General features: G+C 42.1%; 1 protein-coding gene across 2 annotated transcripts in view; it reads left to right on the top strand.

Moving 5' to 3' along the window:
* C2cd3 (C2 domain containing 3 centriole elongation regulator) overlaps nucleotides 1-27,587 on the top strand; it is a 126,162-nt gene that overhangs the window by 38,309 nt on the left and 60,266 nt on the right. The window contains exons 6-16 of one of the 2 annotated variants that reach the window (XM_036187331.1): nucleotides 1,147-1,279; nucleotides 2,077-2,199; nucleotides 5,855-6,002; nucleotides 10,445-10,596; nucleotides 11,353-11,574; nucleotides 12,164-12,276; nucleotides 14,862-14,980; nucleotides 17,935-18,057; nucleotides 21,729-22,220; nucleotides 23,890-24,041; nucleotides 26,462-26,708. In XM_036187331.1, the coding sequence (XP_036043224.1) occupies nucleotides 1,147-1,279; nucleotides 2,077-2,199; nucleotides 5,855-6,002; nucleotides 10,445-10,596; nucleotides 11,353-11,574; nucleotides 12,164-12,276; nucleotides 14,862-14,980; nucleotides 17,935-18,057; nucleotides 21,729-22,220; nucleotides 23,890-24,041; nucleotides 26,462-26,708 (2,024 nt within the window). The remainder of the gene's footprint in view (nucleotides 1-1,146; nucleotides 1,280-2,076; nucleotides 2,200-5,854; nucleotides 6,003-10,444; nucleotides 10,597-11,352; nucleotides 11,575-12,163; nucleotides 12,277-14,861; nucleotides 14,981-17,934; nucleotides 18,058-21,728; nucleotides 22,221-23,889; nucleotides 24,042-26,461; nucleotides 26,709-27,587) is intronic. The other variant, XM_036187338.1, reaches the window with a different exon arrangement.

Here is a 27,587-nt window from a genome sequence, read left to right on the forward strand (position 1 = left end):
ACTTGGGGTCAGTCACCAGATCCTCTCATACCCAAATGTAGGCCTGCTGGTCCGGGTGTCCGTGCGAACCTGGAATGAAAATCTTTTGTTTGACTGCTCTGATTATATTAAGATCAAAAGTACCATCTACCGGCCACCCGACTCCGAAGGTGGGCCATTCAGACGAACAGAAAGTCTGCCACTTTCCCTTCCTCACCCGAACCGTCAGGTTCAACACGCGGTCCATCACTGCCGACCAATGAGAGAGGGTTAGGGACAAAGGGGTGGAGGCAGACTTGGCGGCCGACTGTCCCATTCCAAACAAGTAGAAACCGACACAGAAGAACACAAAGATAGAGACACAACACACAAACAAGACAAGCCGGCAAAATGGTAGGGAAAATGAAGCCAAAAGATTGTCTATTGGCCCGGGCCGTCTGAAAAATCTCCTAGACAAAAGGGGATCAGACGGGGCCCCTGTCTCAGGGTCCCCACACTCCAGAGCGTCCTCCAGAGCTGCAGCCTGTGGGTTCAGGACACGTCTGTCCCCCACCGTCCAAGGGTCCTCACGGGCCACTTGAACAGCTGCTTCCCTGCCGACTCACCACCGTCCTTACCAATCTCGGTGGGACCTCCAAATGTTAGGGTCACAAATGATGCTTTATTTTAACACGAGCTCGTGGGGCACCAGCGCGAGGAGTAGCTGGTGACCCCGAGTTTAAGGCTCACAGGCCTTTTATGAGGCAGTTCTACCAGGGCAGGGGAGTGGGGTCACCCAGAGTGTAGACACCTAGAAGCCAGATGTCTCCACGGTCTTTCTCAGAGTCTGGGTAGGTAAACGAATTCCAAGCTTATCTAACAAGGGGTTATTTGGCAAACATTCTTCTCAAGCAATTTATCTTACAAACACAACCCCAGGGGATAATTGACAAGTATCCTGTTAGCACAGCATGGTGGGCTAACTTTTCTGATATGGGGCGTGGGGGCAGAGTGCAGTATTTCCCACTGAATCTACAATTAGCAGAGCTAGTGGCGGGGGGGGGGGGCTTGTTTCCCTTACAATGGCCTTTCAGTAGCAAGTCATGCATAGAAGGACAAGTACTGTGACTATTGGAACCTTCCTGCTGGATTTCAGGGGCTTTTGTTTTCTGTTTTTACTGCCTTCAGCTCTGTTAGAACAGGGCAATAAACTGAGGAATGCCATGTTGATTTCTGCAATGAACTCGAGTCCAGATACGAGCGTGCTGCTGGACCAAGTTCCTCCTCCTCTGATGGAAGATGCTTTCGGATCATCAGTGCCGTAAGTTCGGGACAGAAGCCCTGCAGCTCGTTTCTTGAGTTGTTAAGTTACCTTCTTTTTTGTTGTTATGAATGGAATAATTGGAAACGTTCATCAAATAATTCTTTGGTGGTGGCACATGCTTTTAATCCCCATACTGGAGAGGCAGAGGCAGGAGTTTGAGGCCAGCCTGGTCTACAGAGTGAGTTCTATGACAGCTAGGGCTACATCGAGAAACCCTGTCTCAAACAACAACAACAATAATAATATGCTTTTTAAAATTTATTTTTATTTCATGTGCATTGGTGTTTTGCCTGCATGTATGTCTGTGTGAGGGTGTCGGATTCCCCTGGAACAGGAGTTAGATAGTTGTGAGCTGCCATGTGGGTGCTGGGACCAGAACCTGGGTCCTCTGGAAGAACAGCCAGTGCTCTTAACTACTGAGCCATTTCTCCAGCCCTCAGCAAATAATTTTTAATGTGGTGAGCCTACAACAGAAGGTACTCAGAATCTATCACCTAGCATTGGTGTTTGCTAAATGGATAAATGGATACATTCTTTGTTCTCTAATCTGGAGTGCTTATATATAAAATGGAGATTTTTTTCCCTCTCCCTTCAGAAATGAAATGGGATTCTGATATTGGGAGAAACTTTGCAAAGTGTAAAGTTTTATATACATTTAAGGCAGATAAGCCTAAAAATGTTAGATTTTCTAAGTCAGACTCATGCTTTCTACTCTTTCTTAGCTTGGTTAGGATTTAAATTTTTCCCATCTATTAGCCATTCATAACAGAGTATTTTTCACACCTTGGAACCAGGAACTCGTCTAAGAATCAATTTAAAAACCACAGTGATGACCACCTCCTCCCCTTGACTGAGAATTTGTTTTGTAAAGATGATATAAAAGCTGACACCAGAGCCATACAGTTGCTGTTAGGCAGGTAAGTGCTTTTAGCTGGCTCTCTTCCATTTAAACCTTTTTCCAGTCACTGAGTACATTGTTAGGAATACTCCTTGCCTGAGTCCTTTCCTAGTCCTTAAACTAGGACTGTTTGCCAGTAAATAAGAAGCCTCTTCTTGTGGCTTTATTTACACACTGGCCTGCAGCCCTCCTCTCTGTCCTTGTCTCCCTACTCTTCACCACTCATGTTAGCTGGTGTGATGAAGGGAGCAGGGATCTTAACTAGAGTCAAGTTGAAAGTTAGTCTGTTGCTTAGCGTTGTGGCCTTGGGCAGTTATCTCGACTACAGAGGCCCCAAAAGAATTTGCTAGCTTGGCAAAATTTCAGTAAGGTTGAAAAATTCTGTATATAAAGGAGTTAGCATGGTGTTAGCACATAGCCATTTGATCATTGGTAGCTGTTACTATGAATATTGTTACCATGTGCACTAAAACCAGACTCATCATGTATTGTCTCTTGAAGAACTTCTGTAAACATTAATGTCTTGGAGAGGTTAAAAGCAATGTGTTATACATACACAAGAAACATGGTTTTAAGAATGCACATTTGTTTATGGTTTGCTTTTTGGTTTTTGGGTTTTTTTGGTTTGTTTGTGTGTGTGTGTGTTTGGGTTTTTTTTTTTTGGTTTTTTTGTTTTGTTTTGTTTTTTTTAAAGAGAGGGTTCATGTAGCTCAGAGTAGCCTTGAACTTGCTGTGTGCTATGTGACTGAGAATGACATTGGACTCTGATCCTCCCTCCACTGCTTCCCAAGTGCTGGCATTACAGGTGTGCACCACAATGCCTGGCTTCCCCACTTAGTTTAATTTGGTTAAAATTTAAGCTTATAGGAAAGTGGCAAGACATATCACCTTTGGTCCATTGACAGAGGGCTTTGACTATTACATTAAGGAACTTGAACTTCGTACTAAAAATGGGGTGGATACCAAAATAGTCTGAGTGGAAGAGTAGGAAGATCCCAGTAGAGATGGGAAGAGAAGAAATCAAAGTTAAAATCCCAGGCTTCCGTGACAGCAGCTGTGGAAAAGACAGGGGGTAAAGCACAGCCCTCAGGAGTTTTGTTCTGTGCGTCATAATGACTGAACTATAAATCCTCACTGAGTGGAAGGCGAGGAGCTGAAGATGGTTCACGTTTGAGACTCCCAAGTCTGTACAGGCCCAAGATCGGTGGGTGTCAAGCACAGCTGAGGGTAGAGGTGAGTGCCACACTGAGGGTGAGGAGACTGAGCTAAAGTTAGTCCGTGGGATGATGACTGCCCGCCAGCCTCAAGCCCCCCTTTCCTTCTTGACTCCTAAGCACACTGACAGCCACACTCCCTCCCAGGCCTGGTGGAAGTCGTTCTGGTCAAGATAAAAGAGGTTGAAATACACAAACTGGACCTTACTCTACAGAATAATCCAGCTGAGCCCAGTTGTTTTGTGAGGAAGCCGCAGTTATCAAGGTCCTCCTGACTCAGCCTGTGGACTGAGCTTCTAGTCAGCCCTGAAGGCCTAGATTTGAAGACATGAGGAATGCTTCCAGCATGTACACAGAAAACAAGAGTCAGTAGAACACTGAGAAGAGAAAGAGAAGGGGAAAAGTCCCAGAAGATTTAACAAACAGAATGAATTGGAAAATATGAAAATAAAGTTGAAAATTGAAAATTAACATTTTCAGAATATTCAACATCTAGATAATTGAAATTGCAGAAATTATGTTCAAGAAAAATAAAGGAATCGTGCTGAGAGTGGGCTTGTCTTAAGGCTAACACAGATAAAATTCACCACTACAATAAATCATAAACAGGTAAATTAATTCAAAGAAATCATAATTGTAAAAAAGGAAAAACCATCATCTGCAGATAATTATTTTCCCTTTGAGAGACATCCCTTGGCCTGCTATTGGTCCTTAGTGGAACTGAACATGGTAACCAAGTTACCATGAGATCTGGGCTGCCCATCATGAGCTGGGTGTTATCTGACCCACCAAGATATCAGAAGACTGCATACTGAGCAGCAGAGATCTCTGTAAATTTGTATGCAGAGTAGGTGGCGGGCAGCAAACAGCCATGGTGGACAGTAGAAACCCTAAATAAAGTTCTAGAGAGGGGCTGGAGGGAAGGCTAAGCTGTTAACAGTACGTGCTACTGTTGTAACCTGTGTTGCTTCCTAGCACCCACAGGTAACTCATAACCAGCTGTTAAGGAAGGTTCCAAGGGCTATGGTGCCCTCTTCTGACCGCCACAGGAACATACTAGGTACTGTCTTAGAATTTTATTGCTGTGAAGAGACATCATGACCATGGCAACTCTTATAAAAGAAAACATTTAATTGGGGGTTGCTTACAGTTTCAGAGATTTAATCCATTGTTGTCACAGCAAGAGGCATGATGGCGTGTAGGCAGACATGGTGCTGGAAAGGTAGCTGAGAGTTCTGCATCTGTATCTATCCATGGGCAGCAGGAAAAGCACATCATACTTCCTCCAACAAGGCCACACTTCCTAATAGTGCCATTCCTTATGAGCCTATGGGGGCCATTTTATTCAAACCACCACAGGTGTAAATACATACATACAGGTAAACAGAGACATAAAAAATAATTTTTTAAGAAGATGTTATATAAATGAATGCCAGAAATACTTAAAAAAAAAAAAGCAGTTTTAGTTGCTAAGAGGCTAGCAAGGTAGCTCAGCAGATAAAGAAAGGCACTTGCCGCCAAGCCTGACAGCCTGGAGCTGTCCCTGGAACCACATGGTAAGAGAAGTTGTCCCATGTGTGCAAATGCTCTCCCCCTCCCTCTCTCCCCTCTAATTAAATGTAATAAAAATAAAAAACTTTGAAGTAATGTGCAAACATTGTCTCATTTAAAAGTAATGATTGTGCATTTTTTGTAGACATTTTATAAAATGGTAGCTAGCTTAAAAAGGAAGAGAAATAATAAATAATTGAATCAATGATGAGCATGCACTATTTAATAATATTACTGCTTTATTATTAATGGATGTTCATTAAAATATTGTTCAGTTCACTAACATTACGTATTAGTTACTATAAGAAAGAAAAAAAAGATAAATTGTTCCTTAAAATATGAGTTTATAGTTATTTACGTGTGTACTTCCTCAGTTTATAAACTCATAGTGTTTTATTCATTTTTGTTTGTTTGCTTTGTTTCTTAAGACAGTTTCTCTTTGTAGCCTTGGCTGTTTTGGAACTCAGTCTGTAGACCAAGCTAGCCTAGAACTCACAGATTTTATTCAATTTTATGTCCAGTATAAAATTAATCATGCCATAATAATTACAAAATACATGTGTTTGCTTAATTGAAGAAGGTATTTTTGTGAATTAGCCATCTTTTTCTCCTAGCTAGAGTGCAGACATCACAGGAGCACAGCTGGACCTAGATTAGCCATCTCTATGGCAACCATAGCACATAATAGATAGCCAACAGATATTTGCTGAGAACACAATGTGTCAGGGTTTTGAGTTCTAGTTGACGTCATCCCAAGAGAGGGGATAGAGTTGGAAATGTCACCCAGTCGTCTGTGGAGAGTGAGTCCTTAGCATACCTTCTTTCACATGTTAGGAAGTTTTGCCAGCGAGAGAATAGTTCCATTGAACCTGGTGTTAAAATCTTTGCCTCTGTTTTTCTTGTCTCCAGTGCTGAATTATCCCAAGGTCACTTTTGGAATGGATTAGGCTCTCCTCCAGATTCCCCATCTCCTGGGAGTGATGTGTATTGCAGCAGTGACCTGAATGACCCTCAGTATGACCAGAGTCTCCTGGAGAACTTGTTTTACACAGCGCCTGTAAGTCATTGAATCTGAGTGAAGTTCTACAAATCGGAGGTCACAGCATTTAGTAGCCACAGTCGGGATATTTGCAGGAAGCTATTCATTTTACATATAACTTATTTAATAATAATGATAGCCAGAGGAAAAAAGTGTTATCATTTTATGGGAAAGAGACAGATCGTGACACTTGAGTCTGTCCCAAGGATACGTAGCAAGTATCATAGCCAGAATCAGATTCAGTTTCACCCAAGTCCAGAGCCTATGTTGCAGTATGTCATATGGCTTCTAAGAAACAGCTAATACAGACATGCCTCTGAACCCACTCAGTATCCATTCAGAAAAGTCCAGAAACATTTCTACTCACAGGTGACAAAACCCTCTTTTGACATGTAAAATACGGAATTCTTTTCAGGTAGTTCTGCTTTATTCCAACCTTTTGTATGTCAAGCTGCATGATCAGATTTAGCATCTTCTAGACCAGTGGTTTTCAACCTGTAGGTCGCAACCTCTTTGGACTCATATGTCAGATATTTACATTATGATTTATAGCAGTAGCAAAATTACAGTTATGCAGTAGCAATGAAAATAATTTTATGGGGTGTGGGGGTCACCACAGCATGAAGAACTGTATTGAAGTGTCATGGCATTAGGAACCTGCTGTGCTAGACACTATGCATAATGGGCCTAATCACTTTCCACAAGTTATGCTGGAGGTTGCTGGCATGCTCCTCATATAAGTCCACTGTTTGTTACTCTAACAATACCTGAGAAAGGCTGACTTTATAAAGAAGAGAGACTTAGGTAGCTCATGTTTGGAAGGCTGGAAGTCTGAACAGCACTGACAAAGCTCTGGTAAAGACCCCTTTGTCTACATCGTCTCATGGCATATATGAGAGAGGAGGAATCATCACATCACCAGACAGGAAGCCATGGGCTGGGGTCCCATCATCCTCCCTTCTTAAGGACTTGTTCTAACAGAACTAAGGATCTCCTCCTATGAGGCCTGACATCTTTTCTTTTTTTTTTTTTCCTGGACCTGAGGACTGAACCCAGGGCCTTGCGCTTGCTAGGCAAGCGCTCTACCACTGAGCTAAATCCTCAGCCTGAGGCCTGACATCTAAATGGTCACCAAGGGCCAAGCTTTCATCATAAAAAGCTTTTAGGGCCATACTCTAACCATGTCCAGACCATCACACTTGTGATTTTCCTTTTTTCTATGTCAGGGGGAAAAAAAAAGAATGGCTGAAACACAAGGTAGTTTATTCTGGCCTGGTAGTAAGTTGGGGAGAGCTGCCAAAGTTAAGACAAAATGGGGGAAGTTACCTGATATTGCCAAGCAGGAGCATAAGCAGGCATAAAAGGTTTTAACAGACTTAAGAGTTTTGAAAGGCAGAGAAATGGGCCATCTTAAAGCAACTTGGGGATGAAAAGATTTATTTCAGCTTTTACAGCTCACAGCTTATATCCTCTTTCACTGAGGGAAGTCAGGGCAGGAACTCAAGCAGGGCAGTGGAGAAACACCACTTCCTGGCTTGTTTCTCATGTCTCCTTCAGCCTGCCATTTTATACAACCTAGAACCACCTGCCAGGGGTAGCCTGGGCCCTCCCACTTCAATCATTAATCAAGAAAATGCCCTATAGATTTGTCTGTAGGACACACACACACACACACCCCAAAACAAAACAAACAAACAAACAAACAAAAACAGCACATGGGTATAGAAAGGAGGATCTATATTTAAAAAATAAAAAAGGATGCTGGGGATATACTTTTTCTGTGTGGTGCTGGTGATTAAAACCTAGGGCTTTGTGTGTGTTAGGAAAGTACTCTACCACTTGACTATATTCCAAGTCCAAGTATAAGTGTTTATATGCTGCAAGAAATCCAATTAACTACATGAGAATTTGCGAGAGAATAGGGAAGTTAGCACTGGCCTAATGCAGACAAGGCCTTGAGTTTGAGCCCCAACACTGGGAAGAAGATTGTGTAGAAAATTAGTTCATAGGATAGACTGACACACAGTAACCAGAGTGAGAAGCTTTTCGTGGCAGGTGAGGTAGAAATAACAGGGTTTAACCAGATGGGGAGCAGAATTAGAGGGCAGGTAATCCAAAGCAGATAAAAAGCTTTTGGGGTCTTGGAAGGGGAAAGAGAAACAAAAGTAAAAGGTGGAATTAGCATCAAGAAAAAGAGTTTGAATTTGAAAGACACTAACTGCTAGCATCCCAGGACTTCCTGCCTCAGCAGCCATCTCTGGTAACTGTGATGTGTGGGATAAAGAAGAAAGGGTCATTTGCTACACACGTGTTTAACTAGTGTTCTACATGTCCAGGCCTTTACATGTTGTCTGCCATTAATTATGAGCTGTAACAAATGTTTTTAATTTACCACTTCATTTGCTTCTTTTACTAGACCCATGGAATAGTCTTTTCTCTGTCTTCTATACCATGAAAAACAGCTTAGATAGTTAAATACAAGGAATTTGAATACTTCGAAGTTAAATACAAGGAAGCTGGCCGTGGTTATATACACCTGTAATCAAAGCACTAAGGGGTCTGCGGCAGGACCCGAGGTTCTAGGCCTGCCCTTACAAAGCAAACTCAAGGCTGCATAGTCAGACTCAGTTTTAAAAATAAAAACATTGTAAGCTGAAGCAGACATTCTGGCAGGACACCTGTGTCCTTTTGCTATCTATCCCACACTCCGTTAAGTTTTAAACATGGCTTTAGAACTCCACCCTGACTTCCCTCTCTGACCTCATCTCTCACTTTGGCCTTTACTCACTGATGTCTTTAGGCTGGCTTCCCATCCCACTTCTCAAACACGCCAGCTGCTCCTATACTTCCCTACTTTCTCCTCCTTCTGGTCCTTCTACTGGGAATATGGTAATGTTCTTAGCGATCTTGTAAACGTCATTCTTCAAAACGCACTCTATGAGGAAACCATCCTGACTCTCCTAAGCAGAATTTGGTGTCCACAAGTTCACAGTGTCTTATACATAACTTTTATTGTACATCTTTGATGCAGTTCTTCATTTCCTTCATAAACAGGAAATGTCCTATCTTTATTAGCCATACAGCTAAGACAATGAATAAATGAATGTTTAAGGGCACTAAATAATCCCCCCCATGCTACATAAGCAAAGTAACCTTAGAAAATGTTTGTTGATGGAGACAGTGAACCAGTTGATCATGCAGCATCAGGAAGTCCAGGGGTTTAACTTGTTCTGCTCCAAAGGCAATGTTTGGCATTTTAGTATTGAGTAATAGTCACAGCTTAGAAATACAGCATTACTGCTCTATGATTTTGGTTCCTGGAATTCCAAGCTTTTTAACAGACCAATTTGTATTTGCCCTAATTTATTTTAACCTATGAACCTACTTATATTTTGATTGTCTTACATCTAATCGTTTTTTATTTTAGGATCCCATTATGTAGCCCTGGCTGGCCTAGACCTCACTATATAGACCAGGCTGGCCTTAAATGATCGGCCTGCCTTTGCCTCCCAAGTGCTGGAATTAAAGGCCTGTGTCACTATGCCGGGCATCTGTACTCATTTTGAAAAGGAGCCATGCAAGGAAAACCTATGAGCACAAAGCTTTCTTCTTTGATCTTTGAGTTAATTCGTCCTCCTTATCATGGGTCAACAAACTATGCACCCCAAAATGCTGAAAGATGGGAACTGGAGAAGACAGGCTTGAGTAGCTGGGCCTTCCTGAGCACACTACGTGTTAGATACTGTGTGCCCTTTTGAATCTGAAGCCAAATAATCGTAATTCCACCTTCTCTGTTTTGTATTTTGTAATTTAAGAGGCTAATTTAGTCGATTAAAGAGGATGACTTTTCTCAAAAATGAAATTAAAGGGGATTTTTCAACTGCTTTCTTTCATGAAGGCAATTTGTGAAATAGAGTCATTAATTTTTTAAGCAAGATTAAAAACAGAATGAATTACTTAGAGCATGGATAGTGGGGGAGGCGAGTGAGACATCTTTGCACCCAGTTAGGGGACATTGTAACAGCCATTCTGCCTCCAACTATGATAGAAAGACAGACTTCAGAAATCATGGAGGTCAAGATGTGGGTTTCCTCTGATAGCTGGCAATCACAGACAAGCTGCCTGACTTCCCACTTGTACACACATGATGAGGCGCTCGGCAGGACACACTGCGCCCTTGGCTGCACATGCAGCTCCTAGCACAGCAGTCAGGACAGAGGTCTCCCTGAGCACTCTTGTGTCTTCTTGTTACTCCGAATGGACTTGGAGCTCATCTGTGTGACCTGCGGATTGTTTTTTATACCCGGGAACAATGTGGAGTATACCCCTGCTCTCAGTTATCTCTTTAAGAGAATGGTGTTTTTGAAAAGAATGACTGCCTGCTTTTGGAGAAATGATTGTAACTGCTTTCCCTGAAGTGAGCGTCTTTCAATGCCATGCTTCTGTTTATCTTGCCCCAGAAATCTGAAGTCAGCGCCAGTGATTTCCTCAGTGAAGATGATAGCATGGAACCTTCTAAAACAATGAACCAGTCAAAAGCCTCTGGCAGACCTAAGGCTATAGGGTCAAGGGAGCACAAGCTGAGGAAGAGGGCAGCCGACAAGAAAAGCAGGTGAGCCTGTGAGTGCTCGATGCCGGCGAGAGCAGAGCAGGGCATGGCTGCAAGGGAAACGGCCTGGAATTGGCCAAGACTGCCTACGTGCTTAAGTTACGGCAACTCACTGAAGGATTTCAGTCCTTCAAAAGGTAATGCACAACTCAGCAGGCAGAGGTAGGTTGAGCTCTGAGTTCAAGGAAACCAGGTCTATGTATTGAGTTCCAGGACACCCAGAGCTACATAGAGAAACCCTGTCTCAAAAGTGAAAAAAAAAAAAAAAGGACAGTGCATGAGAAGAGGGGTTAGGAAGAAAGCAGAATAGTGGGTTGTGATGTGTATGTGGACCGTGATCATACCTATATGGAAAATGTGAAGAGGAATACACCACGTGACCTGGTAACAAGAGTAGGAGAGTGGGTAAACTAGAGTAAGTTAGACTTCCCTTCTAGAATAATCTAATTCTGTAACATTCATTCCTGTACTTGTATGGATATAAATCTTAAAGAATATTTTGACATACTTTTAGATGAGAACCAGATTCTGATCATAAACACTATTTCCTAGCCTGGCATGGGAGTAGAAGCAGAATGGGAGTTTCCGAGCAGTCTGGGCTACATGAGCGAGGCAGACTCTGTCTCCAAGAAAACACAGAGCTGTTCCTACACTTGCCTTTGAAAAGAAGTACTTGCTGCTCGACCTCTTTCCTCCTGTGCAGCTAGATTGTCCCTAGCTGGGCCTCTACCTCATGCCTCCCTGTCTGTGACCTTGCAGAAGTGTGGTTGACGAACAAGAACTCTCAAGAATTCCAGCACTTACCCCGGCAACATCACTAAGTGTGGACAGACTGGCGCTTCTGGGTAGAATACATTCAGTCAGAATCATCGTTGAAACCATGGGAGTCCCTCCAGATAGTCCACATGTGACACCAAGCAGGAAAAGCTTTGCCGGGAAGCCACCAAAGCCGGCAGCAGCAACAGCAGCAGCAAAAAAGTGGTACATCTAAATCAGAAAGTGAAAGGGCTTTGGGGGAGCGTGGCTGGTAGAGGAAGGGGTAACTCTTTATGATTTGTTTTCATGCACATTTTCAATCAATAAAAGTGATTTGGAGTTCCCAAAAATGAGGGTAAATTTAGAATAAAGAAAGCTGGGTTGGAAGCCATTCTTATAGCCCATACAGTTAGAGCAAGAGAGACAGGCACCTCAGATGCCTGTCTGTAGCATAGCACCTCAGGGGCCAATAGATGGTTCAAGTTGAAAGTATGGTAGGTGCTCTGAGTGACCTCTGAGGCCATGTGATTCTGGAAATGGGAACCTCAAAGAGAGAGAGGCAGAAAATACATATACTTTTTGTTTAGTTTAGTTTTAGATTTTTATATATCTGGGAGTTTGCCTGTTTGTGTAGCACATGTGTGTGGTGCCCAAGGAGGACAGAAGAGGGCATTGGATTCCCTGGCACTGGACTCATGTGGGTGCTGGAAACCTTGCTTGGGTTCTTTGCAAGAGCAAGTTCCCTTAACTGCTGAGCCATCTCTCTAACACCACCACCCCTTTTAAATCATTGTTTGGTTTTTTTCTCTTGCAGCACTTTCTTTGTAGAGTACCACTTTCCTGTGGGCTTTTCTAAAAGTGGACTGGGAAAGACAGCTTTGGTCACTGAGGTCGTGCGACTCGCCTCCAGTAAAATCACAGATGGAGGTAAAAAGCATGCTGGTGTTCTGCTGATCACTGCCCCTGACCAGAGTGCTAGAATTAGAAGTGTGTGCCACCACCCATGGCCTGGTTTTTGCTTTTTAAAATAGTCTCACTATGTAGAGTAGGCTGACCTCAAGCTTTCAGTCAGCCTACCTTGGCTTTCCAAGTACTGGGATTTCAGGAATGTGCCACATGCCTATCTGTAGATGTTATTGTTTATAGTAATGTCGTAGGGTTACTATTGCTATGGGCAGAAAGCATTTATTTGGCTTATATGTCCACATCTTAGCCATCATCAAAGGAAGTCAGGACAGGGACGTAAACAAGGCAGGATTCTAGAGGCCAGAGCTGGCACAGAGGCGGTGGAGAGTGCTGCTTACTGGCTTGCTCCCATGGCTTGCTCAGCCTGCTTTCTTATAGAACTCAGGACCACCTGCCCAGGAGTGAATCCACTCACAATGGGCTGGGCCCTCCCCCATCAATCACTAATTAAGAAAATGCCCTGCAGTCCTATCTTACTGGTCATTGTCTCAGTTGAGTGTCCCACCTCTGCAGTGACTGTAGTTTGTATCAAGTTGACATAAAACTAGCCAGCACAAGTATAAAAGTGGGGTTTGTTTGTTTGGTTGTTTGTTTTTCCGGAGCTGAGGATCGAACCCAGGGTCTTGCGCTTGCTAGGCAAGGGCTCCACCACTGAGCTAAATCCGCATCCCCAAGTTTTTTGTTTTTATGTATTTGATTTTATCTAATGTGTTGATTTTGTCTGTTTTTTCTTTTGTCAATTATACTTTGATATTGTCTTTTATTTTCTTTCTTGTTGTAAACAAAGACACCAAAAAATATATTCCTGTGATCTAATATTACAGTTGCTCTGATTTTTTTAATTTGTTTTTTAATTTAATTTTGGTGTGAAGGTAGATGTAAGGGGCACCAGCAGGTGTGGAAGTTCAGCACAACTTTCAGGAGTCAATTCTCTCCTCCTGGGCTCCAGGAATGGAACTCAGGTTATCAGCCTTGACAACGCATGGTTTTAACCTCTGAAGACTATACATTAGACCATGTATTTCATGATCTCTAAAAAACTTTCTCTGACATGGTTAGCAACTTATACAGATTTCTTCCATTGCCACGGTCATTCAGTACTAAAGAAGGCTTTAAGAAACAGAATTATATAATTGATATAGTAATTATGAGGACATGTGCCTAGGTAGGAAGGAGTAGTCTTAACACCAGATTGCAGTCAAATTCAGTTAGTTCGCTAAGAACTACTACTGTACCCACACTCTTTCTATTTGTCCCTCAGTTGACCTAAAGAGGTATAAGTGTTACCGTCCTTTTCCTGGGTGTAGCAGCCAGAGAAATTGATCTCATGGTGACTGTTAGTTCCCGGGCACAGGCCTTTTGACCTGTGTGTGGATGAAGACCCATATTCTGCCTAAGAGTAATGAGAAGGTGAGAGTCAAGAATTAAGATTGCCACCAATGAACAGAGAAGAGTAGGTCAAAACTGGTGATTTGAATGAGGGAGTACTCAGTGCCAGAATCTCTACAGGACTGGGCTGTTGATGAGAGTTCTGCAGACCTGTTAAAGAAGCCCAGAAGTGAATGGACAGGAAGGGATCTTACAGGTGACAAATGTACCCCAAGGAGCAGAGCTGAAGCTCGAGCACATCTCCTTTGATTTTATTCTCAGATTTCTTATTTCCTAGATGAAGCCGCGTATCAGCGAAGACAGACTAAATACCACTGTCACTTCCTCCTGTTTACAGCCTAAAGCCCTGGCTCTTCAGAGAAGGCCTCGACTCCACCTGACCCAGCTAACTAGCATGAGTAGTCGATACTCCATCTCAATGACAGCCTGAGCGTCTTGTTCGTTAGCAAGAAAATTAGCTTACTTTTATTCCTGGAATTTTTTATTTTATTCTTCTATGAATTCATTTCTCCCTCGTCTTCCCCCTAGTTAATCTCCTTTTTCTGTTGAGCCACTTGCCTACCTGATTTTCAAAAACAGTCATTTTGCTAGGTCATAGTAGCACACACCTTTAATCCCAGTATTGGGAGGCAGAGACAGGCAGATCCTTGTGAGTTCCAAGCCAGCCAGGGCTACATAGTGAGAGACCTGATCTCAAAATAAATAAACAAACATTTAAAAAAAACACAATGTCTAGCTGGGCGGCTGTGGTACATGCCTTTAATCCCAGCACTTGGGAGGCAGAGGCTGGCGGATATCTGTGAGTTCGAGGCCAGCCTGGTCTACAGAATGAGATCCAGGACAGGCACCAAAATCACATGGAGAAACCCTATCTCGAAAAACAAAAAAACAAAAAAACAAAAAAAAACAAAACAAAACAAAAACTAATGTCCTGGCCACAGTGAGGTAGGTATATGGATAAGTCTCCTTTTATATCCTGGTTCCAGTCTGATGAGCATTTCTCATAGCAAAGCTGTACAGTATAACTCCTGCAGCCTTTGATTTTACAAAGTGACTGAATTCCTGAAAGAACTTGAGAAGGGCAGGTGGAGTCAAAGGATGGATTAATGATGGTTGGGTTGTGTGACCTGTACCAGTTTATCTGTTCTCCTTCACAGTGGTGAAATTCCAGCAGCGATTTGTATGTCCAGTAGAGTTTGGTGGCCCAATGATAGAGCACTGGTGGAATTCTAACCTCACCTTCCAAATTTATGCAAAGAAACCCCCACAGAAAAAGGTAAGTCATTTGAGCTTTGCTGTTCACACCAGCCATTTTCCTAGATAAACGAGATTTCTGGGCTCAAGTAACATAAATGTTACTGTGCTCAATACTATCTTCCAACACACTGTCAAGTCCAATAATGGCAACAGGTCTGTGAATTAAGTACGTTATTGCCTTCATTTCCTAGAAGAAGAAACTGAGACTTGCATTCAGTGACTTGTCTGAGATTCCCACTCTAACAAAAGCAGAGCCATAGCATCATGCAAGTTCTTGGTCTAGTTTGGTCTGCTGAGTGTGTTTTGTTTTTTATTTTTGAGATAAGATCTCATTTATATAACCTAGGCTGGTCTTGAACTTGCGGTCCTCCCTCCTCAGCCTTCTGAGCACTAGGATTGCAGGGCTGTGCCAACCACAGCTGCCAGAGCCCATGTCCTTGACCTTCTGCTGTGCTTGTTCACTGCAGGGCAGTGACAGTATCCGTGCAGGTTGTTTTATGTGGGCCTTAGTCCCTAGAGTACTCAGCCCATACCCAGAATAGTAAAACTATAGGTAGCGATTGGTCAAATAGTTTCCATTTAGAAAGTTCACTTGCAAGTGTCCCCTCCTTCAATGAAAGAGCAACCCAGGTGATGAGATTCCATCTTTGGTGTGAATAGGGTGAATGCATCCCAGAATATAAACAGTGCAACCTCTTAAAAAAATAGAAAGAAGAGCGAGTAAAAATCATATACTTGTTCAGTCGTGAGGAAACTTCAAGACAACCTCAGTTAACATTTTAATATTAATTTAACATTGCATTTCCCTAAACTTAGTTCATGGCTTTTTTCTAATTATAAAAGAATTTCACATTATTTTTTTATAACTTGAAAAATGTTTTTCCATTTGAATACTACCCACCAAGAAGGCAAACTTTGCCTATAACCTGGCATGGTGGCACATGCCAATACTCCCAAGGTAGAAGCAGATGGAATTCTGGAAGTTTAGAGCCAGCCTGGCTATGTAGCAAGTTCTAGGCTAGCCATGGCTACACAGTGAGACCCTATCTCAAAAAAAGAAAAAAACAAAAAAAATCTTCTATCACTAAGAAATAGCCTTTGTTAACATTGGGATTTTTTTACATTTAATATCTGTGTTTAACTTATTTATTTACTCTGTGTGTGTGTGTGTGTGTGTGTGTGTGTGTGTGTGTGTTACTAGGGATTGAACCTAGGACCTCAAAAGTGGTTGTCAAGTTCTCTATTACTGAACCCCCAGACATCTTTTTACTTTTTATCTTGATCAAGCACTCAGTAAGTTACCAGGCTGGCCTTGAACTCACTTTCGTCCAGGAAGATACTGAACTTTCTATTCTTCCTTAGTCTCCTAAGTAGCTGAGATTACATACCCGTAGGGCTAGGCCCTGCTAACGTGTCTTTCAACTGAGCACAATATGTTACATAATTTTGTATGTATCTTTTGTTTGTTGGGTTTTTTTTTTTTCATTTAACATTGTGTCATGGGTTTTTTATTTCATTTTTCTTTTAATAAAATAGTTTTCCACATAATTTTATGTTTGGGGAATTATATATTTGTATTTATATAAGCCTCCTAGGGGCTGTCTTATTGGTATCTGATCTCGTCTTCCAAATCATCTTAGATTCTTGATTTTCTGAAAGAATGGAGGGTTGGGTTTGGGCAGTGGTCTTGCCCAGTGACTGTCTAAAAGAGGCCACCTTTTAGGTGAGTTTTTCCATGGTGCTGGTTTGGTTTGATTCTGTAATTAGACTGGAGGAATACTGTCTTATCTGTCTCCAGTTCTCTAGTCCATTAGAGGAAGTTAATAGCTTTTCCAGCAGCTGGCAGTTGGCCGGTGTAAATGGCATTCTCAGATGTGGGGAAGGGCAGTGGAGACACCTGTGGCGCTGGACTATTGGGTAAATTAAGTCCATCTAACTCTCTGGCCAGTTGAATTGCTTCTTTCATATTTCCCATTGCCCTTCCACTTTAAGTTGATTTAGATCAAGTGTGGGGAAAACCTGCCTCCATGCAGTTGCTATCCAGGCCAATAAAGGGAGGGTTTCCCTCTGGCTACATCTAAAATTCATTGCAGACCTTCAAATTTATTATTCAACTTTTATCAAAGATAACAAGTGTTGTTAATATTACTGTAAACCTTTAGTGACTGGCAGTGGTGGAGCATGCCTGTAATCCTAGCAAGTGGGCAGCAGAAGCAGGAGAGTCTCCTGATGTACATAGCAAGTCCAGGACAGACAAAGCTACAGAGTAAGACTCTATCTAAAAACAACAAAATAAAATCTTTTGTGAACTGATTGCTTTGGTGGCTGCCTGTCATACAACTATATGAATATGCTAAAATTGGCTTAATTTTTATGTATTAGTGGTTCTCAACCTTCCTAATGCTGCAACCCTTTATTTAATACAGTGTTGTGGTGACCCCCTGCCATAAAATTATTTCATTGCTACTTCACAACTGTAATTTTGCTACTGTTATGAATATGTGAATATCTGCTATGTGACCCCCAGTGGATCAAGACCCACGGTTGAGAACCACTGCATAGACATTTAGTTCTTTTTGGTTATTAACTACATTTAACATATGCAGTTTGTGCATAGCTTTTACTCTGGCTTGTTCATAGGACAGCCTTTTGCTCCTTTGTAGCCTCAATAGCATCAGGCATATCGTGTGATTTTCTTAGCCTTAAGACATTAGTTAATGAAGCTTACTGAAGGAATCAGTATGCAAGAAGAACTAAGTTTTAATAGAGAAAGATGCTTTTTTGTGGCTTATGAAGTCCTCTATACTCTGAGTTTTCTAGGGGAAAACAGTAAAACCCAGAAGGGAAAGTGAAAGCTTTTATGGATATGGTAGCATTGTTGGCCGCATATTCTCTCACAAGCTATCACAGGCTATCACTTCAATTAAAGTCCCCTGTGGCTCTCCTTAAGCTTTTCTTTCCTTATTCTGTCAGCCCGAAGTTATTGGATCTGCATCCCTCCCTTTGCGTGCTGTCATTCAGTCGGAGCTGCTTTCTTTCAGTAACCAGCTTCCAGTGCAACAGGAAGATGGCTCGTCTTCACTTGGCCCCCTAAAGGTATGTGGGGATACATCCAGAAAGTCACAGATATTTCCTGAGCATGAACCTGAGCCTAGCACTGAGAATATAGCTGTGAACAGGAAAAGCAGGTCTCTGCAGTGGGGAGGCTTCTGCTAAAGAACAGAAGAGTGCCTTAAAGGCAATAGATGTGTACAATATTGCCAGGGAGGAAACAGGAGATGGGCAGACAAGCCCTAAGGTGATGATAGTTGAAGAAAAAGAAAAGAAAAGTCAAAACACATATAAAAGCCTAAGGATTGTTACCACTGGAGAGCAAGCAAGAGTCAAATGATAGAAAATAGGGTTGTACTCATAGGAGGTAAGAGTGAAATTCACATCTTTTTAGGTCAAGGCAGTATTTAAGTTTTGGCCTGAGAGCCAAAGAAAAGACACCAGAGCATTGGCGTGACATCTTATTGTCAATTTAAAGTATTTCTGTGTAGACGGTACATTATAGGGAGTAAAGGGAAAATAGAAACGCTGAAACATTTGTTCTGGAAAGATGCTGGAGGATGCTTAGACCAGATTTGTGGCAGGGAAGGAACAAAAAGAAGCAGCAGTGTGCGCCTGCTGGAGTGAGTGCTGAGGCGGCTTAGAGAAAGGCTCCTCCCTGTGTTAGCAGCCTCGGGATGTCTCAGATAGCAGGATTTGAATATGGGGATTCAGTACAGCTTCATTTGGTATCACATTAAGTTTTCTGGTTTGGTTTTTGAGACAAAAATCTCACTATATAGCCCAAGCTGGCCTGGAACTCACTATGTAGTACAAGCTTCCTTTCAAACCTGCAATCCTCCTGCCTCTTAGCCTCCTGAGCACTGGCCACCATGCCCAACTCCAGTTTTTCAGTTTTGGGAATTTCCATACTCACGCTCTAAAACATTTTCCTCACTCCTAATCACCCAAAGGATAAAGTACAAGGCTTCAGTGTATTATCCCTCTACTTCACCTTCCCTACCAATAGCCAAGTCAGACAAATCTAATAGAGGCATGTCTAACCCAAAGCCCAACAGGCACGTGACCCAACACAAAACAATAAACTTACTTAAAAGATGGGGGGCTCTGTCTGTCTGTTGGTTGGTTGGTTTTTGCATTCTTTTTATAACTCCACTGCCTGATGCTCAATCATGGATTCTATACATGACAACAAGTGGTGAGGTTGAAAGGTTGGGTCACTGAAGTGCCGTGCTGGTTCATGCTGCTGTCCCCAAGCCCACCTTGTTTATTGAAACAGAGTCTCCCTATGTAGCCCAGGTTGGCCTGAAACTAATCATCCTCATCCAAGTGTTAGTTCTCACCTGTTTGGTCCATTCTTGACTACAAAGTTGAAAGTCTTAGAAAGGTAATAGATTGGATTGATGAACTGGAAATTGTTTCTGTTCTTGCCCTACAGTAACCTGTGGGTCACAACTCCTCTGGAAGTTGAGTGACTCCGTCATAGGAGTTGTATATCATATATTTACATTACAGTTCATAACAGTAGCAAATGAAAGTTATGAAGTAGCAATGAAATTAATTTTATGGTTGGGGTCAGCACACCATAAGGAACTGTATTGAAGTGAAGGTTGAGAACCACTGATCTACATGGTAGGAACTGAGAAGTACCAAACAAGACTGAAACTTGACAGAGAAAAAGAGCTTGGCTATGGAGACAAGGGTTTCAGAGAAAAACAGTATGCACTCTATCTCAGTAATTCCTTCTTGTACTAACAAGTGACACTCTGTCCTCCAGATTCATTTCTGTCCTGCTTCTGCTTGCTTTTTTAATTTTGTATTTGAGGAAGGGTCCCATTGTAGCTGGCCTGGAACTCACTTCCTCTTCCCTCTCTCTCACTCTCTCTTCTCCCTTCATAGCTGCATAAATAGGTAATGTAAATGTACACACTTGAACATTTTGTCAACTGTGTGAGAATAAATTCCATCAAGCCGGTTCCTGTCTAAGTCCGTTCCTTCATGAGAATTCCATACATTTCCTGAAAACAACATTCTATCACACATAGTACTTCAGTTTTAAAATCAGCTTAACATGAGTGATATATTCTATCTACAACCTATACTAATTTCACCATTTTTTTTTGTGTCAATACTTTTTTCTTTATTGCAGTTTTTTTTTCTAATGCAGAATTTTCCAGTTCCCTTTAAATTGAAAGCGTTTCATAGTCTTTCTTATTTCAGTATTTTAGTAATTTGTTTTGTTTTGTTTTGTTTTTCTAGACAGGATTTCTTTGTGTAGTAGTTTTAGAGCCTGTCCTGGAACTCACTCTGTAGACCAGGCTGGCCTCCAACTTACAGAGATCTGCCTGCCTCTGCCTCCTGAGTGCCGGGATTAAAGGCGTGCGCCACCACCGCCTGCATGTATTTAGTAATTTTTAAGGTAAGCCAGTTATTTATTCTGTAGACTGTCCTCTACAGGTTTACCTAAATTAATTTTTTATTTTACTTTGTTTTTGAAACAAGGCTTCATTAGATAGTCTCAAACTCTTGGTCCCCCTACTTCAGCCTTCCCAAGTCCAGGAATGACAGGTGTGCTCTAGCTAACTCAGCCTCAATCATGTTATTTTGTTTTTAAAGATGTATTTATTTATTATGTATACAGAAGAGGGCGCCAGATCTCATTACAGATGGTTGTGAGCCATCATGTGGTTGACTGGGAATTGAACTCAGGACCTCTGGAAGAGCAGTCAGTACTCTTAACCTCTGAGCCATCTCTCCAGCCCCTCAATCAAGTTATTGAGATCATTATGAAATGGTAGTTTCTTTCTTGTTTTTGAGATAGGGTCTCACTATGTAGTCCTGGTTGTCCTGAAACTCATTCTGTAGACCAAGCTGACCTTGAACTCACAGAGATCTGCCTGCCTCTGCCTCCCAAGTGCTAGGGTAAAAAGCATGCCCCACAACACTTAGCTTAAAGTGGTGATTTCTTACTTCATGTTTCTAGTGCTTTTTTGTTTTGTTTTGTTTTGTTTTCTCCAGTGCTGGAAAAAAAGTGTGGAACTTGGAGGTTTGTGCCCATATGTAGTTGCTCTACCACAGAGCTACCTCTAGCTCTCTGAGCATTTACTGATTGACATAATTCTGCACAATGATAAGGAGGAGTTACTGGGGCTGGAGAGATGGCTCAGTGGTTAAGAGCACCGACTGCTCTTCCAGAGGTCCTGAGTTCAATTCCCAGCAACCACATGGTGGCTTACAACCACTTGTAATGAGATCTGATGCCCTCTTCTGGCCTGCAGGGACACATGCAGGCAGAATACTGTATACATAATAAATAAATGTTTAAAAAAAAAAAAAGGGAGGAGTTACTGTCCCTTTCCAGGTTAATTTTGTGTTAGTGTGAACTGACAAGTTCTTACATTATTCATTAGGTTATATAATCTGTTGCTGTTACTAATTCTGACTTGGCCAGTAGGAGCTTCTTCAGCAGGAGTCTGTCAGTTATACATGTCTTCATCATTTTCTTACTATTTTCTGGTACAAGATGATTTTCTGGGTCATCAAATGCTGGTAAGTAATCTGCCTGGCTCCTGTTAGTCTGGCAAATTGACATCTCTATGTCTGTTAGTATTTGAGGATGGATGGATGAGTTCACTCTTGTTTGCTATCAGCTCCAAAATTCTGATTCCAGTTCCACGAGACCTTCTTACTGCTGCTTCTCCTTTTGTGTTTTCTAGGTCACCGTGGAGCTTGTCTTAGGCAACAAGGATGTCACTGGTGTCACTGCTAAGTTAAGTAGCAGCACCCAGCATATTCCACTTTCTGCTGCTCCAGGTCTAGATGTGATACTACCAAAAACACTCCAGGATACAACCTGTACCAAAAATCCACAGAACTCAAATCCAATTCATGAGGAAACTGCAAAGAAAACACAGAATTTAGTGCTCCCCAACCCAAAGTCCGCAAACCCTATCGCCTCAGATTCCTCAGGCTTCATGACTATGCCAAATCACAGTTTAGTCCACCAAACAAATGGGTCAAGCAAAGACAATGCTTTACTATTACATGTACTATTGATGGTGCCAGATGGGAAAGGTTTTGTTTCTAGAGAATCAGAGAAACCACCACCCTGCAACGTTTATATAAAGTGCAAGCTCTTCAGCACAGAGGAAGTCACCATGTCTGCCATCTCATGGGGCACAGCACAGCCTGTCTTTAATTTTTCTCAGGTAACTTTATGTGTTTCCTGTCCATTTGTGGTTTATGGGGCAGGAGACAAGTGTCTCCTAATTATGATTCTGTCTTAAGTGTAGAGTCTTCATTCTGGAAAGACTCTGGGAGCTGTCAGTGTGCTGTGTTGATGGGAGAAACTGATACTGCCCAAAGTTTGGATCTCTGTTTGTTTTTGTCTGTCTACCATTGTTCTTTTTGCCTAAGTCTAGCGTCTATTCCTTCTGCTTCTTTTAGAACTGTCAGTTAAACCCCTCACCTTTCTCTTATCTCTAAGCTCTTCAGTTTTTAGTTATCTGTTTTCTCTCATTTATTCTCTGTTTTAATATCCATCTCTTGATTCTTCTGTAGAATTTAGTGCTGGTGCCTTTTTTTAATGACACTGATGATTGAACCTAAGGCCTTGCATGTGTTAGGCAAGAACTCTACCACTGAGCTCCATCCACAGCAAGCCACTCTGGTTTTCTTCCTGACTTGCAACTGAACACGTTCAGTCTTCAGGCAAAGAGAAAATCTGGCTCATTTTCATTGGGAGGGGTTGGGTATGTTTGGCAGGCACCCCTCCATTAGGAGGAGGGTGGAAACCCCAGCACATTCTCCTTCCTCTCTAGCTTTAACTGTTAGGCTCCCACCCTGCTCTTGCTGAGTTCTAATCTCCCTGTTCTCCCATGGACACATGTTCCAGCTTCATTCTGTGAAGGTAACTTCCAAATCTGCACTTCTGTGTAGGTCGGACGTTTCCCTCCAGGGTCAGCTATGATAGTTGGCCGAACAGCAGCCCCTGGGTGTCTCTAGAGCCTCATAACACTAGCATTGCCTAGCATGTATCAGATAGTCAGCAAGGATGTGCAAATGAAAGAATTCAAAGATGGCCTGCCACTTGCAGTCCTTCAAGTCGGTGGCCTTTTGCCACTACTATTAATTTGGTGGAACTCCTCTTAGCTGTAGATCCCTAGTTCAACTACTAGCTAGCTTATTCTAGAATAATTTTAAATGAAAATCCAGATGAACAGCTGGCTTTGTTACTTGCTATGACACATGTTAAACAGGAGATGTTTGTTTGTTTGTATTTGATTTATTTTATTAAATGTTGTCTAGGCACTGGATCAGCAACCCTTTGATAAAGGGTTCAAAACTCTTTTTCCAGGTTGGAGAGATGGCTCTTGCTAAGAATATGCAGTACTCTTGCAGAGGACCTGAGTTTGGTTCCCAGCACCCACATCAGGCAGCTCACAATGGCCTATAACTCCCAGGCCTCCAGCCTCCTTGCAGATACCCACACACAGACAATACACACATACACTTAATTGAAAATAATTTTTTATTTGAAAGCACACATATCTTCCAGCGTGATTTAAAAGTGAGTCACTTTACCTTAGAGAGATAGTTGGGTGAGTATGGTTGGCACCATATTTGACATGCCTGACAACCTTCTCTTTGTGCCTACATGAACCCTGTCATCAGTTATTATTGGAAGCTGTCTTTTTGTATGTGTTAGTCTCTTATAGCAGACTGTGTTACTATGAGGATGTAGCCTGGATTTTCTTTAATATCTTCAACATAGTACTATGCATGCATATAGTTGGCTTTCCGTAAACACTTGTTGAATAAAAGTATAAATTAATTGTTCCAATGGTGGAAATTCCTTTTCCTGATTATTCTCCCCAGGTGATTCCTGTCTCTCTGTCTTCCAAATACCTGGAAAGACTTAAGAACAATGTGATGATAATTGAAACTTGGAACAAGGTGCGGAGCCCAGGACAGGACAAGCTGCTCGGACTGGTGAAACTCCCCCTCCATCAGTTTTACATGTCATTCAAGTAAATAGGACCTTTTGGAGTATTCTTTATTCTTCATTTTTACCTTAGATAGACTGAAGAAGAATTCTTTGGGTGTGCAAGCATGAATAGAATCCCCTGAAGGGCCTTTCCGGGTTTCACGCACTTCTTGCTCTTTCTCCTGTGGGAAGCTGCCACCCAGACCTAAGTCCCTGAGTTTCAGGAGTTTGTTAAGAACCTTGGGACTTTAAAGCATTTAACTTTGTAGCAACCTGGGATGCAGGTGTAGAAGAGGGAATAGAGAGTCAAAGGAGTTACAGTATCTGTTGCATAAGTAGTCAGAGCAGAACCCGGGTTAAAACCAGCTACCAGGCTCCTTCCAGCTAATGGTTGACTTCTCCATCATGAAGTGGCAGTATGGTTCATAGCAGCTGTTCTCCAGATCTCTGTAACAAGTTGAGTTTTGCTAACTATTTGTACATCTCTCTAATAACTAGTAAAACACTGGTTAACTTGAAAGTTACTTCTAATCATACAGACTTCCTTTCTGTTTGATTCAAAGTGCAGATTTTTAATTGCTTTAGCACTAAGCAAGGCTCTTGTAAATTTTACAGACAACACTTTTGTGGGCATTATCTCATAGAGCTTCACTATGCCCTCATGAGGGATCATCATGGTCCTTATTGTACAAATGAGGAAAGTTGTCCTGTAACTTTGGGAATTCAGTGTCTCTGGCTTCTTTTTCCTCATCTCTAAAATGAGGGTGATGCTGGGTCCACTGTCTCACTTGCAATCATGAGGCTCTAATGAGAAAATGCATGGGTTTGCCTTGCAGGAATAGGTAAGTACTTATGATGGTAACATTGAACGTAACCAGGCTGAGGAGTACTGCTAAAACCATAGCTGTCAATATCTGTTCTAGCCTTTCAGCTCACCACCACCATCATCGCTCACACACACACACACCACATATCACACATCACATCACACACACATCCACACATCACACACCTACCACACATACACACACACACACACCACAGATCACACACATACACATACCACAGATCACACACATACACACACACACACACCACAGATCACACATATACACATACCACAGATCACACACATACACATACCACAGATCACACACACACACACACACCACACACACACATACACTCACACCACACACACACCATCTCTTTTTAGTGGTGTAATTCATGACTTGTTATTCTTCCTTCACTTTCCTCCTTATCCCATTAGCTCCCATCCTTTGTTGATGGAGGACAAAACAAGAGTAGCACCAATTACTGAGCATTTCCTGTGTACCAAGTACCTCAGTTGGCATTTACATGAGCTGTCTCAGTTCAGTCCTCACAACTCCGTTGTAGAAGTTTCAGAACCTGTATTTCACAAAAAGGAATCAGGCTGTGAAAAGTTCAATTGGTGATTTAAGCCATGCAGCATGTACATGGCAGCACCAAGAGCCAGCCTGGTAAAAGAAAATGATTCGGGTTTAGAATCAAATGGTTCAGGACTGAAGGTGTAACCCAGTGGTATACAGTGCAAAGATAAGTCAGCTGGTGTAATGCTTGCTGCAAAGCGGGAGGGCCTGAGTTCCGTTCTCAGCACCAATGCATGCATCTGTAAACCCAGCACTGTGTGGACAGAATCAGGGATCCAGGATCTTCCTGGCTAGCCAGTCTTGCTGAATTGATGCTTCAGGTTCAGTAAGAGACCTTGTCTCAGAATATAATATGGAAAGCAATCAAGGAAAAAGTTGACATCAGCCTCCAGGTTCTGTGTGCACATGCACACACATGCATGTGCTCCAAACTGCACGTGCATCTATATAAATTAGTTAAGTGTAAAAAATAATCAGAAGAGTCAATACCTAAATCCCAGATCAACTTGAGTCCCTGCCAGCTATGTAGCCTTAGCTAAGCTACTTAACCTTTTGAACAAGATTTCCTCATCTGTTAATAATGGATAATATTAACTTTTGCAGTATAAATGGATTAAAAACACTATGAAAATGATTAGTGCTTCTGTGTAGTTAATGCGTAGTAGAGGGTAGATATCATTGGTATTGTTCTCCGATCTTATCTTCCAGACTGTAGGATCTGTACTTTTCCTAATTGACCACATTGACTGTATAAAATAATGCCATTCAACAAGCCCTCTCTGAAGTACCGTTCCATTGCACACACTGGACTTGGTGCCATCATGCTACAAAGATAAACTGGACTCATCCCCAGCCCTGTACTTACGCAGTCTGAATTTACCTGCCTTATAATTTTAGTTTGGTTACTAACAGAATCTTAGTTTTTAAAACCACTAAATGTGTTTTTCTGGTTATCAATCCATTTCTAACAAGCTGAGAAAATGAACCAAATAAGCAGCTCTGACATGACTGATGGTTGTTATCTGCTCATTCACAATGTCTTCCTCCCTAGAGATCCCAAGATTTCCCGCCTGCTGCTTGATGCCAGGTACCCAGTTGTTGCTGTGGACAGCTATATGCCTGTGATTGATGTGTTCTCAGGCCACCAAAATGGGAGTCTTCGAGTATTTTTAGCCATGGGTTCTTCAGATCAGATAATGATGCTGCAAAGATTAAAGAATGAAGAAGGAATACTCCCTCCCTTCAGCCCTAGGCCAGCCCATTTCCTGGACCAGCCACCTGTGGCATCTGTTGCTTTGGTAATGACCCAACATTATGGTTCACAGAAAAATTTTTCATTTTCTCTTGCACATTTTAGTGAAACCATTACCCAGTGAAAGGCTCCAGCAAACAGTATAACTTACACTCCAATACTTGCTTTATTTTGTGTGGGGGAAGGTATGTGTGTGCATGTGCACTTTATTTGTATAAGTGCATGTGTGTGCACATGCATATGCAAGTAAAACTCAGGTGTTATTCTTCAGGAGCCCTCCACCTTTCGGGTGTGTGTGTGTGTGTGTGTGTGTGTGTGTGTGTGTGTGTGTGTACGCGTGTGTGTGTATTTGGGTATGTGCACATCTGTGTGCAGGTGGAGGCCAAAGGTCAGCACTGGCTGTTGTTCTCTATTGCTCCCTACCTTAATTTTTTAATGTCTTCATCTTATATGTGCCAGAAAAGGGCATCAGACTTGAACTGGAGTTAACAGACATTGTGAGATGTTGTGTGGGTGCTAGGAATCAACTCTGGCCCTCTGGAAGAGCATCCAGTGCTTCTAACTACTGAACCATCGTTCCAGCCCTCTCTACTTTAAGACAGGCTTTCTCAATGGGACCTGGAACTCACCAATTATGCTAGCCTGACTAGCCAGTGAACCCAGGCATTCACCTGTCTCTGCTTCTTGAGCACTTGGATTACAACCACAGCCCACCACACTAAGCTGTCTCCTCAGCCCCACAAGTGCTTGTTTTAAATCAGAAGAGTCATTGATATTCTTCTCTTATATTTTAAATGGTCTTTATATCCCTCTTAGCTCATTGAATTTATAAACAAAACGTAGGATCAGAAGTATAGTTCATTGATAAAGAACTAACCTAGTATGTTGAGTATGTAGCTCAGTTGGTGACGTGCTTGCTAGCATT

The sequence above is a fragment of the Onychomys torridus genome, chromosome 1 (genome assembly GCF_903995425.1).
Source record: "Onychomys torridus chromosome 1, mOncTor1.1, whole genome shotgun sequence".
Classification (NCBI taxonomy): Eukaryota; Metazoa; Chordata; class Mammalia; order Rodentia; family Cricetidae; genus Onychomys; species Onychomys torridus.